At 40.9% G+C, this 15,244-nt stretch overlaps 1 protein-coding gene across 1 annotated transcript in view; it reads left to right on the top strand.

Moving 5' to 3' along the window:
• The window catches only part of ngfrb (nerve growth factor receptor b), a 41,173-nt gene extending 27,492 nt beyond the window's left edge, over nt 1-13,681 (top strand). The window contains exons 4-6 of the mRNA XM_049563708.1: nt 5,024-5,264; nt 6,268-6,428; nt 8,307-13,681. Coding sequence (XP_049419665.1) covers nt 5,024-5,264; nt 6,268-6,428; nt 8,307-8,650 — 746 coding nt within the window. The 3' untranslated portion in view covers nt 8,651-13,681. The remainder of the gene's footprint in view (nt 1-5,023; nt 5,265-6,267; nt 6,429-8,306) is intronic.
• The last annotated feature ends 1,563 nt before the right edge of the window (nt 13,682-15,244 follow it).

Below are 15,244 nucleotides of genomic sequence, written 5' to 3'. Positions count from 1 at the left end.
GCCTTAGGGGGTGATCACACAGAAATGAGATGCTAGAGACGTATTCAATGCATGCTAGCTGCTGGCATCTGACACTCAAACAGTCGAAAATATTTTAACTTTTGTCTACAAAAATGACTGTCTAAAAAGACGCTGGAAAAACAGCCGTCTAAAAAGACGCTTGAATGCCGGTCAACCGCGCCGTATCATAGGAAAACAATGGTTTTACTGGCGTCACGTTTCTAGTGTTTCATCTCGGTGTGATTGCTCCCTTATTCCGAATGAGGCATTTTCCAATTAAGACATCTGAGATTTGCCAGGGTTATTCAGGTTTTAGGAGCATTCCGAATATGTGTTTAATTGGTGTTTTTATGGCAGTTTGCAGCACACAACCTCTTGCCTGTGTACGGCAGCTCTGTTGGTTGCACACATCCATGGTTGTGCACAAACTAACTTGCCAACAGTTTGCAGAGGGATGTGTGTGGGAGGGAGATGTATGCCTCGATGCATGCATTCAGATCTAAAGGAGAAACACACCTACTTTTAAACATTAAGAAAGACTTTGGTATCAACAGGATTTTAGATATGCGCAAATATCACAATCAGGGTTGGAGACTCTCTGACAATTTTTTTCTGTAAATGAGGAAATAGGATACACACAACGTCAACTCATTGACTAGTAACATGCAAGAAAATAATCCACTTTAAAAGTTGCCGGTAGCTGCTGGTGGTTGCCTTTGACTTTGGTGGTTGCACAGTGAACTAATTATTCTTTCGTAGCTTATAGCTAGCTATTTATTCACAAGTAAAGATGAAAAAGCAGCAAAACATACTTTGTAGGTTGTTGTACTTGACTGATGTATGTAAACTTTACACTGTACGAACAGTGGTTACATACATAGTACATAGGTGCACTCTAGTCCTTAAACAAATAGCCCTACACCCTGATCACAACGCCGACCTTTTCAAGAAGTTTGTCGAAGGAATAAAAGAGGGAATCTGTATTTGCACCGTTGAACAAGTCCACCATGCACGGATGGAAAACTTCTATTTTGAAAACCAAAAGTTTTGACACATTTTGATACTTTCTTTATTTGATTTGTCAGATGGTGATTCCATGCAAACGTTGATACAACTATTAGGATACTTCAGTGTTTATCACAATAAATCATATCGCAAGTTAGACATTATGGTGTTCTGGACCTCTAACTGGACCTCTCTGAATTTTAGTTGAATACCCCTGTGATAGAGCTCTGACCCCTGCCAAACACAGCCATCACACAGCAAAACACGGCTGTATGTAAACAGGAATATTAGTGGAATAGTCATTGTTGTTAGCCATGTAAACAGCTCAGTAGGATTTTGTTTGTTTGTTTTTTGAATGAGAGCAAAAAACAGAACATTTTATGCATGTAAACATAGTCAGTGATGTCACAGAGCAATATCTCATCCTTGGGCAGGGAATATCCATATTGTTGCTGTCCAGTGAAAATCACATATCTAAAAAAAAATGTCAAGTCCTTACATTAAGTTTAGTGATGGTGATTTTTCTAAACTCATTCAATTAGTTTTTTTTAGCCTAAGACAGAGAGAAATGTCTGAACCCAAAGAAGAACCTTTAATCTGGAATTTCTTTTAAAAATCACCAAATATGGATTTACATGGTTTTCACAGGACAGAGATGCATTCTAACCCACATTTTAACATTGAATATGTTGATTTGTGACATAATTAATTATAATATATAATATATTATATCCTAAATGTGCATTCCATGGTTTGAATTTATTTGAGTTTGCTAAATCAGTATGATGAAACAGTGCGTCTGTACCCTGCATGCACATAATGCAAGCAGCAATTTTATGTGATGAGCTCTCTAGTTTTTTCTCAACATTGATTTCTCAGCACTGTTTCCTGAAAATGAACACATATATTTATTTCTAACAGTTATTTAATTTCTGATACGGGGATGCAGATGACTAAATACAAGTAGCTGGTGACTTAAGGGTACAGTAAAGGGGAGTTGCTGTTGTACCGATCATTAAAACATGTCTCAACCCTGACTCAGAGCAGCGGTCCAGTAACCACTGGGATCTCTGCATAGTGGAAACAAGCTGAGCTCAGCAGGAGAAGGTCACTCCCCTCTGAGGCCAGACAATCCAATGTGAGAGGTTCTGTAAAGGCACTTAGGGCCCTGTTTTAACTGTTGATAGAGGGAGGGAGAGCGCAGTAATGTAGAGAGTAAAGGATGGATGATGGATGAGATGAATGGTTAATGAACAAAAGGAATAAAAGATATAACCAGGAGGGTTGGACAACAATGATGTTGTGTTTTACCATCAGTGGAGGAGCTCAGGGGGAGGTGAAAAAGATGCAATGAAAAAAAGGTGGCGCCGAAATGACCATATGGCTGATTGACAGGAGAGGAAATGCCTGATTGGAGTGAGCAGAAGTGTAGCCTTTGGTAAAATAGAGAGATGATTGAAGGATGAAGAGAAGAGGAGGCGGCATTTGTGCTGGACAAAGAAGATTTCTGTCAATGAATGGTGTCTGGTTTCATGTGTGTGTATGTGTGTGTGTGTGTGTGTGTGTGTGTGTGTGCTCATAGGGGTCAAAAACAGTTGGGTAGAGAAAGACAAGTCATGGTGGCGATGGTATGTAGGTGGTGGTGTGTGGTGTGTAGGTATGTATCTGTGCTTCTCTGTTGGGGGATATTGAAGAAGACGGGAAGAAAATTGATTTGCTGCAGTGCATCATCAGAAGCCTGTTTGTATGTGTTTCGTGTTTCTGAGACACTGTATTCAAGTGCAGCCCAATATATTGGTAATTTAAGGAAGAGTACTCGACCCATTTAGTATTGCGCTTCTATAACATTGTCAGATTTGTAACAGACAGTTTAGGAAAACTGATCAAAAGTGATGTGGCAGAACGTGGCACTTACATTTCCTACAGTGCAAATCAACTGGCAACAATCCAATTGGAGACCGTGATGTGTTATGCTGGTAGCAGCTAATGTAGCTTCAAGCTGCTAGCCTCAAGAAGAGATGAGGAGTGGGCTGCTGAGGTCTGTTAAGCCAGTCGCCAGAATAAATGTTGGCTTGTACATTTCTACAAACCACAGACGTGTTGAAACTTTTCTTTACATTTCAATTTTCAATTTTAGGTTGTGATAACACTGTAGTGTTATGTTGTGTGTGGTTATGTTTAGGCACAAAAAACACTTGGTTAAGGTTAGGAAAACATCATGTTTAGGCTTCAAATACCTGATTTGGCAAACAGGATCTATACATGCATTAAACTGAGAGATGTCAGAGTGAGGGGGCTGCCTTGGACAGGCACCTTGAGCAGTTAGGGATTTAAACTTGTAGTCATCAAGCACAAACCATACTGGCTTATGTGACATCACTGGCCTTAGCTAGCCCATTATAAGTAACGTGCTGAGTGAGCTGAAAGCACCTGATAGTCACAGCTCATTGAGCCCAGCAGGAGGAGGCTTCACTGATTGGTCTAAGTATAAAGATGGATCAAGACTGATGCAAACAAGCAAGACAAACAGGCAGTTCAATCAGGAGAGACAGAAAAATTAAGTAAAGATAATATTTAATACAGAATATGAGTGTCCAGATTAACAGATGATTTGTACTGATTAACACCAGAGGGAGATATTTTGTGACTATTTTGATCTGGGCGGCAGCGGGATAAATCTCCCATGGAGTCCAGACACTAGTGGTGGTGGCGGCTGATGACTCTGAGGCTGATGGCTGCTGAGGCTGATGAATTTGTAAAGACTGGGTGGTGATGGGGAGGTGGAGGGCTTGCACGACTGCAGCAAGAAAGATCTGCTGCTACTACTCAAATGAGGAGCAGTAAGATGATAGGCTGACAGAGAAGGTGTGTCACCGTGCTATTGGTTGATTGTGAATTGGCTGATGACTCCATTGACAGACCCACACAATGACACCTAGAGATAGTGAGTGAGCATATGTGCTAGTAGTGAATGGCAGGGTGAGAAAGAAATCTTATAGCCTGAGCATGAAAAGTATTGTCTTCCTGACTGAACTTTATGACCATTTGAATACTTGACACTCTTAAACACAGCACTCAAATGTCCTCGCCAAGTATCACATGTCAAATGAAACTTGCACAGTGAAGTGGATATTCCTGCAGGGTTACATCTTTTCTTGGTAAGCCTCAGAGTAAAATGACACCAACATCATCATAAGACTTTATTTTTAGTGAAATAAAAATCAATGGCTTAAAAAGGTTAAGGATTAAGAATGATGGACCTCCAGCATAATAAGTTAATGGGATGTTCAGTGTATTGGTGTTGCCATAAAGTACTTATCACATCCTTAAAATTCCTTTGGCTAAAAGCCCCACAGCCGCTCGTACATCCATCTAAATTAGCTCTCATTAAAAATGTTATCACCTCATTAGTGAAAAAAATGGCCGCCTTGCATCCAGCAGCTCTCCTGAGGTTTTTAGAGCCCTTAGAAGGCAACGGGATGATTTCCTGTTGATGATGTGAGTAACTGTAAGTAAGTGACAGGCGAGGATAGGTTTCAACATCCGCAGTGTGGAGCGAACATGTCTGCTTAGCGTTAATGGTCGGAGGAAAGTGGGCAGGACTGGATGGACATACTTGCTCTTCCCTATGTTAATGGCTCCCTGGGGAGGTGGGGAAATGACCCAAGTGATGTGGGATGTAATGTGTGGGTGTGCTGGTTGTACGTGTTGTATGTGAGAGACGTTTATGGTTAGAACAGTTATGGAGGATAGAGATATATAAAAGTGACACTAGCTTGAAGATAAACTTCTAACCATACTTAAATCTTGGATACAACTGTTCAATTTGATCCTCAAGCTAAAAATATCCTGATCAGCGGGTATCAAAGAGTCTACAGCCTGTTTTCTCCACCTGCTGCTACTGATGGTGGAGTTTTCTTTGCGCTGCCATTTTAAAGTCTCTAAAGAAATAAGTGCTTTGATTTGATTAAAGATGTTTTAACACCTATTAACTACTTTGTTTGGTTCATTCTCACAGCTCCCACAGTTTACGATGATTCAGTGTCTCCCACAAACTATACAAGCAACTTCACGCCCGTGTATGGAGAATATGATGAAACAGACGACCTCCCACCAAGTACTCCAGACACCACCACCACCGTCACTAATGGTGATTCCAAAGAGCCGATCCACCATCTGAATGACAAACTCATCCCCATTTACTGCTCCATCCTGGCTGCTGTTGTGGTCGGCCTAGTGGCCTTCATCATCTTCAAGAGGTGAGGACAGAGTAGAGGTGAACAACAAAAATAAATTTAAAGCACAGAGCACGGAGTTTCCAGAAGAACAAGCATGACAGATCTTAGATTGTTAAATATGAAGGATTTTTGATTAAAGTATCCTAACAAATTTCAGTAAATGGAATATAAATTATTTTCCTAATCATCTTGTGACCCTTCAGATTTATTGTTCAATCACAGAGGTAGGTAAAGGTTTGGTAGATTATTTCTTTGTTTTTCTTCTTGGCAATAAATCTTATACTGTTGGAAAGCCTGTTTATTTACCTTTAAAATGGTGCCACATTTGGAAGGAACATGCATTTGTGGGATGAGCAGCAGAGCTGAGTATGTGGGTTGCGCCCAAAACTTGCCAAATCTTCTCTGCCAATGCCACCAACAACAGTTTTTTTGCTGTTGCTATTGCCTCTTGTTTTGAGCTTCTGGTACTCCCAGGTGCTGTCAATCAGGTACCTGCTTAGCACCTCATTGACAGCACCTGCGAGCATGGGCCCTGTTACAGCGGTCAGTTGGTGTCTGCTCCAAGAATGTTACAACAAAGAAATAATCTACCAAACACAAATTTCCTTACTTTTTGTGCTTAGTTTATCTCATTCATGAATTTTGAAACATTAAAACATTGTAAAAAAGGCTGGTTGCTAACAAGTTGCTAAACGAGACTACAGAGGTTGTTGGGGACGTTGACCGTCATCACAAATAAGAGCCAGATATTTCCCCCAGGAATTGGTGGAGCCCAAAAACAGAGCTATAAAGGGAGTGAATATTGGAGTTACATTCGTCAGGTTGCCAGAAACATGACTTAAAATAAATACTAATGTTGCTCTGTGTCTGCTGGATGTAGTCAACTGTTTGCTGACGGATTTGCCACATCAACTAGATGACAGAATGTCAATTTCGTGTTCACAGCTTGTTTCAGCAGTATTGTTTATTTATCATGTTTTAGTTGAGTTGAGATTATCCTCTCTTCCGACTCCCTTTCACTCAGGTGGAACAGCTGCAAGCAGAACAAGCAAGGTGCCAACAACTGCACAGCCAACCAGAACCAGACGCCGTCACCTGAGGGCGAGAAGCTGCACAGTGACAGCGGCATTTCTGTGGACAGCCAAAGTCTGCAGGAGCAGCAGGGCCAGACTCAGGCACAGACAGGTAACACGCTACCTGCACCTAAACAAAAGCCACTCCCTTCTTAACAAGAAATACAATAGCCCTCATTTATCAAACTATCGCACTTAAATTGGGCGTAAGCACATTTACACACAAAAGCCAGTGTTTATTTGGGGCCATATTCCCCTGATAATGAGTTTCTTCGAATCCATAAATAAGTCTGTTGTGTTAATGTGAGTGTATACATACTGCACCCTGTGAACTGTCCCACCATGTCAGTCGAAAGAAAAGAATTTCCCCTCAGGAATGAAACGTTTGGTGGCTTCATCAGCTCCACCTGGAATACGACCTTTCAAACTTACTGTAGCAAATCAGCAAACAGGGATTACAGCACTGACAGAGCTACAGTGTTTGTTCTTTTGGCAGCATGTGCTCTTGGCAGTTTCCAGTCCTGTCCTGACAAACCAGTTTGAGAGAAGTCAGGACTTTAAAAGCACATGCTTGTCCAGGTTATGGTAGTAGGAGGAAAACAAAGTGTTGCAAGCAGGAGAAATTAACATTCAGCAACAGTGTGTCTAGGTTTGCATAGTGGTAATAAACAGGTAATAGGTGGGATGTGTGGCGGCGTTTTGGGTGCTAAACAAGCACTCCTGTTGACAATCAGACAGTGTGGCTGAAGAAGCATCTTTTACATGGATTTTCTGTAATGTTTTCACGGACAGAGAGGCTATCCCTGTTCATGCAATGCAGCTACCCATAGAGCTTTTTTCAACACAACCTCAATGACAGAAAAAGTCGTTGACTGTTGGAGAGTACCAGCAAAAGGAATGGTTTAAGGTCTAAACACATGCTTAACATTGTAACCATAGACTGTATAAAATAATGGACATAGCTATCCTAATGTTTCCTATTGGTTTGTTGACTCCCATTTTGAAGCCTTGAGTTTAGCATGTCGGCTGTCACCATCGTTTGGTGTCACCCAGAACATGAACAGTGGTCTCGTGGGTGAAAGTCCTGTGTTTGTTTGACCCAGCAACCATCCTGACTACCACATCCCTACACAGATTTGATGCTCTTTATTTTTACGTCACCAGACTTCCTCCTTTGCTACCGTCATAAATAACACAGCCACTAGAGGTCACAGCCCAACAATAAATGTAAATATCATGGAAAAAGTTATTTAATTGCGCATCTTTTCTAGACTTTCCAGTGTTATTGGACAAAATGGATTAAACCCTGATAGAGAAACGAGTCATTTTACAGGTGTTGTGACACTTTAAAAAAAAGATTTGCCTTGATTTTAAGTCATCTCTTTCCAAACACAAGTGAAAGGGCCCAATGGCATCATGGGAGGGACCCAGAGGTTGCAGTTTTTTCTCCTTTAAAGGTTTCTTTTGGTGTTTTCTCATCCACTGTGAGGGTCCAAGGACAGAGGGATGTTGTATGCTGTAAAGTCCTTTGAGGCAAATTGTGATTTGTGATACTGGGCTAAATAAATAAAATAGTATTGAAGTGAATTGAATTACAGTGGCATCACATGACAGACCCAGAGGTTGTAGTTACACGGTCACTATGTTAAAACTGGCATCAAAGGTCAGCACATTTCTGGTACATCTGGCCTGGTAAATATTGGTCGTTATAAGCTGCTTGTATAGACCACTGCTGCTGCTGCTGCTGCTGCTGCAGGAAATGAACCCTCCATCACTTCCTTTTTAGGGAGTATTTAGAGACACTTTAAACTTTTAGGTACTATCAGAATATTCCTTTACTTGAATGATTCATTTTTAAAATATTTTAACAGTATAGCATTCTTAGCTGTTGCTCCTAAAAATTAGCATTCTTTTAAAATCACATGGACCTGAATAAACTTAAGTAATGAATATTCAAATAACCAAATGAACTTGTTCTTTCCCTCCACAGTCGTCACCATGGATGAAGAGCCTTGTTTGCTCCTTCCTCTCCACACCAGAGAGAAAGTAGAGAAGCTGCTGTACATGGGCAGCGAAGGAGACGACTGCAACCACATGGAAGACAGTGACTGGTGCAACCTGGCGGGCCTTCTGGGATACGAGGAGGAGCGAATCGCCACCTTCCGACAGGAAGAGCATCCTGTCCGCGCGCTCCTGTCTGACTGGGCGAGCAAGGACTGCGCCAGCATCGACACGCTGTGCACGGCACTGCGCAAGATCAACCGTGACGACATCGCCCAGAGTCTGGTGCTGAGCCCGAGTGCTGTAAAGCCCACCGCCACTTCTGTAGTGTGATTTAAGCTTAACAGTGAGCAAACCACCTGAACCTTAATCTTAATATTCCTCCATGGCCTCCCTCTCACCATAATTCATGCCACAACCGCTGTAAGCTATTCCCTCATGAAGCCAGCAGTCAAATCTCAACAATTGTTTTATGTTCAGTGAAAGGATGAGACAGGGAGATTCCAGTAATTAGACAAAAACTGAATTATCACCATACCTAATCAAGCCAAAATCCTTCACATAGCCATCAGGATGTCCTCATAATAGTTCATTCTCGCATTTTAAAATCAACACAGTATAAGGCCTATGTGGAAGGAAATTGTCTATAAACATTCCATATGTGTGCCTGGATATCCCCCTGCTTTTCCACACCACCACGGAGCAGCAGTGCGCTTTTTAGACTTAATTCAGTGTGGATACCTGGCTCTTTCATTCCTACAACTCCGATCCTCTGCGTCTTCACTCATTGTCAGTTTGTCCCTTACTTTTAACATTCAAAAGCCAGTGTTGTATCTTTAAATGTTACTTTACAAATCTACGCTACCAAAGAGAAGTAAACGTCTGGAGACCATACCTGACAAGCAACATTATTTACATGCCATGCTAGATTTTTTGAATTTAAGTTGTCAAATGGCTTGATGTGGCCTGCATACCACAGAGGATCCGGACCTTTGCAAAATATGACAACCTGAGGAAGGATGCTTGGATGCTTTTCAAATGAACCTGTTCTCCTTCAGCAAAAAGAAAAGTCCAGCTATTTACTCTTATTTTAAATACTTGTATTACTTTCAAGACATTGCGCTGCAGCACACATGGAAGTAATCAGCGGCTCTTGCAGACTCTTCCTTTTTCCGACAAGTGCTATCAGAGCCACTGGCTGAACTTTGTCAACTAGGTGGTCTGCGGGGCAGGTCGTTGACCGAGGCAACATGAGACACTGCTCTATGTCCTCGGGCCTATCTGCATAACACAGGAGCCCCCACACAGACTCCTTCATACTGACCCAGAAAAGGGAAGGACATGGAATTCAAACCTTGAGTCACCACGTGTATACTGTGTGTACATAGGCAGACACCATGCACATACCATGCATACATACACACACGCAGTCATACAGTATGTAACCATGCATGCATGTACAATACAAACACACACGCACACAGATCATGTATACATTTACATTCTTACTCATTGTAGAGGACGGAGAACTTCAGATCCTGCCATATACTGTGTGAAACACTCTCATGAGCGGACCATGTACGGATGCAGCCACCTAGAATTTCCTCTCACATCCGATGGACTTTCGGCTGCTAGTCAGTTACCAGTCAACTCCCAGCCATATAATCATCATACATACTCTGTCTGGGGGGAAAACTCTCTCATATACATCAAATATAATAAGAACAGCTAATTTCAGGCACAGTAGATCGCTTCAGCTTCCATAATCACTATCATAATCTGTCTGGTAAATATACAACTGGTCTTGCTTAGGGGTGTTACGAGTTGGCCTCATGTTCACTACAGCATTGAAGGGAATTTCATTCCAGCCAAGGACCTGGAAAGGTCCCAGCGGGGATCCACGACGGACCTGCCTGGGCCGTATCACTGAGTAATGGGAAATTCTAGGTGGCTGCATCTGTATTGTTTAATCTCATTATTAGTAGCCAATTTAAGGTAACTCTGTGACTTTAGAAACTGTGTCTAAAATCTATATAATTTGCCGTGTGTGCTATAGATGGTGAAATGCTACCTTAACCGTAAAAAGCATGCAGGAACTAGCAACTCACTGTCAGCCAGCGCACAAATTCCAACCCAAAAAAAACACACAGAACAATCAGGATGCAAAACAAAAACCCAGGGTTTTCTATCTTGTTTGCTTTATTTCTCAGGGTATCTTCAAAGATTGTGTTACTACATCGATATTACACTTTTTGCACCCTCGATAGACACTGTGTTTATCCACGGCAGTGATTCTTGCGACTGACAATCCTTCAAACAGGTGAATAAGCGAGGGGAAACCTGCCAGAGAGGAAAGAAAAAGGGTGTCTTGTTTCCTCATTGTTTGCAACAATGACCCCTGGATAAAAGGCAAGTCAGTGGAGACATAAGTCAAAGGATGTGGGATGATCAGACAGAGGGAAAGCGGAAAAGTTTCGGATTACTTCAATGTAAAGGTGAAACCCAGGATTCAGCGTTTGCATTAATCAGCTTGTTTAAGTATAAGCATGCATTACTCTGCTCATTGAACATCGTGCTGTGCTGCACCGATTTGGTCTGAATTTGTCAAAGCATACTTTATGTACTCTGCTGCCAACTGAGGAACCCTAACACCGATTTGTTTTCTTTCTTTCTGGAGAAAGTATTTGAAGGAGCAAAAAGTTTACTGTGCTAACGTATGTATATCACCAACTTCATCTGTTACATTCAGGTACAGATTGTACATTGTTACTAACCACTAGCATACTGAGCTTCATGCTGTAGTATTACTTTAAATGAAGGTATTCTCACTAAAAGTTGTATTTTAATGCCCACATAACAACTGTAAATGGTATTATGTTATTGTCCTATATTCTTAAATGTGTCATTATGTCTGATTTGCATCACAAGTGCCTGGGAACTATTTCAGGTGTCTGATGTTGTACATTTGTTGTTTTTAGCTGTTTTTTGTAAGTATATTTCCATTAGTTGTCCTTTTTTAGCCTGTAAATAATTTGTCTTTTTCTAGTTTTTATTTTAGTTAAAGCCAAGACTCTATGGTACAATATCTATGTGAATGGGGTGTTGTTACGATATCAATGCTATGCTAGTTTAAAAGGGTAAGAAGGGCAAAAGGAAGGTCGATTCCATTGTGAGGTACTTTCAACAAATTACTCACCATCAGGAGTATTCATGCAGTGTGTCATTCAAGGGACACTTACGTACTTTTTTAACCTGGACCCTATTTTCCCATGTTTTTATGGCTAACTGACAAATGGAAGCAACAGTTTTTGAAATTGGTTCAGTATTGAGAGAGATTGTTGCGACCAGTAGCCATAAAACTGGCAGCAATGTAATCTTCGGTGCACCATCAATGTGCGTCCATTAAAAGTGCTTGTTTTTGTTACTGACACTCAGATTTTTACTATGTGCCTATGATAACATTATAGACCAGACCCTCCGATAGATTAAACATTTTCTCCTACTGATTTCAGGCTGGCTCAATTGTTTCAGGAAGACAATACAGACAGAGTGGATCAAGTGGATGGTAAAGATAAACGCTTCATTTTTCTATAGGTTGTACTGTATACATGCAGTTATACAGTTATACATACTACATAATGCTGTTAGACACATACAGAGATACATATAATAATCTGAGCATATCAGTGGCAAAAACAAGCACTTCAGAGGACATAAATTGATGGCATGCTACTGTCATGAAGATCACATTGCGGCCTTTGCTGAAAACCAGGTTGAAAACACGTTTCCCTCTTAGACTGGACATGGATAGCGAACATACATTTAAAATATGCTAAAGGCTAATCAGAACTGAAAAGGCTCTCACACTTGGAAAGCACAACCTGCCACCAAACTGTACAACACTGTAATACACTGAGATTTGAGCACCAACTACAGTAAGTCAGTCATTTTGAACTATGAAGTTTTGGATAATATGCCCATTAACTTTCTTGCTGAGAGTTAGATGAGACGATAGATAACACTCTCATGTACCTTCAATATAAGGCTACAGTCAGCAGCTGGTTGTCTTAGCTTAGTACATAGACTATATAATGACATGACAACCCCCTGAAAGTGAAGCCAAAACATCTCGATCGCCCCCTGGTGGCTGGCTGCAGTATAGGTCATAAACCCCGCCCCCTGTCATGTTTGCAAATGGGACATGGGCCAGACTAAAAAATTATAATAAACATCCAATACATTTTTCCCAAGGATGATGGTTTCTGTAATTTTAGGTAGTTCTTATCATGCTGCTGTATGTTCAAGTGTCTTTATGCTAAGTTTGGTGTTAATAATTTATTTGATGCCTTAAAATGGGGGGTTGATGTCATTCCAATCTATGGAGCTGCTGACAATTAGGTTGGAAGGCGGGAACTTGATAGAGCAGAGATTGCTAATGTGCAGACCCTGGCTCCAAATGATGTCACTAGGGCAAGATGGCAGCGCCGGTATCTGGGATATTTTGGCTTCACTTTTGTACAGTGGGAGGAGGAGGCCTTGTCTATCTTTATATAGGCTGCAGTCATTGGCTTAGCAAAAAGACTGGAAAGAGGAAGGACTGGCTCTGTAGAAAGATAACAAAATCTTCATACTAGTATTTCTTTAGTTTGCCAGATAAATAATTAGCATCTTGTTTAATCCAAAAGTTTAAGAACACCAAGTTGTGGTGTTATAAGGAAGTTCAAGTTGTGGTGTTATGAGGAAGTTCTGTACCAGACTATTAATGATAGACTTGCTCTGTCCAGTAGCATGAATAGTCCTGTGCTGGTAGGCAGATTTTTGTTTGGCAGAGCCAGGTCAGCTGTCACACAAAATTAAATATGACTCTGGTAAATCAGCAGTTAGCAGGATTCAGGAAACTTGAGAGGCTGTTCAATATTAGCCATCACCACAGAATGACCTTCCCTAAAAGCCCTTTGTTCATTGTACTATACCTTAGTCGACACTATCTTCAGAGTTGTGAACTGTGACTGAAGATGGAGGCTTTTTTTCTTTGGACAGTATTTGTTTAGATGACCAGACATTGAATTGTGTGTACAGTAAACCTAACTGAAGGTAAACATGTCATGATATTGCACTTGAGAGTAATAAAGTAGTCATGCAGATGGGGGTTTGAGGGTGGATGGGGGGAACTAATTGAATGTGGGTATGGTATTAAAAAAGCCCTGGTAATGTAGCTCATGGTGACAAGACCGACAGTGCACCAGGACTGAATTGTACAGATCTGAGAAATACTGAATGTTCCTTGTATACTAATACATATACTGTACTATACTTAATGTGAATTTGCAAAATTCCTACATCAGACAAGCAGTAAAACCAATAATAAAGCTCTTAAATCCAATCCAAACATCTACTTGGACTTGAATTTGGTGGTCAAAGGTCAAGGTCACTGTGACCTTGCATCTGTCTGATTGTTGTGAATGCCATATTTCAAGAATACCTTGAGGGACCTTTTTCAAATTTAGCAAAAATGTCCACTTGGACTAAGCAATGAACTGATTAGAATTTGGTGGTTGAAGGTCAAAGGTCAAGGTCACTGTGACCTCACAAAACATGTTTTTTGGCCATAACTCAGGAATTCATACACTAATTATGACTAGATTTCACACAAATATCTAACAGGATATGATGATGATGTGATGACATTCTATATCCAAAGGGTCAAAGGTCAACTTCACTGTGACATCATGATGTTATGCAAAAACACTTTCCTAGCCACTACTCAACATCATGTCACAGGAACAGAAGAGGAGACATTTGGTCAGATACTGAATTGATGACTCCAATCTTGGGCACTGTGCTGCCGAGGGGAAGATGTGTGTGAAGCATCCATGTTTTTTACATGGTTGTAACCTGTAAGTGCAACTTGACTGGTTTGCGGCGCCATACAACCAGTGAAGTGGTTATTCCAGTTTTATGTATTGTTTTGCATGATAGCGATGTCACTTGTCAGCCAGTCACATGCTCACTGCCTCTCTTGAACTGGCAGACTCAATAGCTAACAATTTTAGGTTCCTACTCTATCCCCTGCATGTGTGTCTGATGTGCACACACGGACAGACAGCTAAATATTATGCCTGAGTGGCTTGAGTAATGAGTCAGGCAAAGTTAGCCCTACATGCCTTGACACACCATGCTTTTCTAAGTATAGACTTTTTTTTGACAGTGAATATGTATAAATACTGTTTCCTGGTAGAAATGATTAGTTGAACTCACAAACAATCCTCCTTCAAGGCTTTACAGGAACAGGTGAAGACAGATTCTAAAGGCCATGCTTCACAGAGCCTCTACAGCACATATTCAAAATGAAGATGAACTATAACCCAGGTAATGTGTTTGCATTAACCAGTGGAACAGCTTTGCCATTATGATGCTCTTATGAAATATAAACATTTTAAGTGGCAATAAAAAAAGAACTAGCCTACAATAAAACTGTTAATATGAAAATAACAAGGATAAGATAAAATTTCAGTTTTAATAATTTATTTAATTATTTATAATGTATTGGTTCATGTCACACAGTTTATTCACTGGATTATTTATTCAATGTTGTACACTTTGGGGCTCTATAGATGTCCTGGTTTCTTTTTGTATTTTGCCCTCAGGATGGAGAAGGTCTGTGCATTTTCCTCCAGAGCCACCAAAGTCCCTCTGACATGTAACCCAAGCCAAATGGGACAGACTGATTACTGGGAGCTCCAACAGTTGCAGCCCAAGGAGGGATGGAAGAGGAAGGGGCGACTGAAAAGGGGGGCAAAGTAGGATGGACTAGTTCCTCTCAAGCTTCATCAAACTGACTGCATGAATTATAGCACTGCGTGTGGTCAGTGTCACAACGGCAACACAATACTATAATAATAGAAACTAACAGCCTGTCAACACAAT

This window comes from Epinephelus fuscoguttatus, linkage group LG20 (assembly GCF_011397635.1).
Source record: "Epinephelus fuscoguttatus linkage group LG20, E.fuscoguttatus.final_Chr_v1".
Taxonomy (NCBI): domain Eukaryota; kingdom Metazoa; phylum Chordata; class Actinopteri; order Perciformes; family Serranidae; genus Epinephelus; species Epinephelus fuscoguttatus.
The sequence above is the reverse complement of the archived record's forward strand: the minus strand, read 5'-3'. Positions and strand labels throughout refer to the sequence as shown.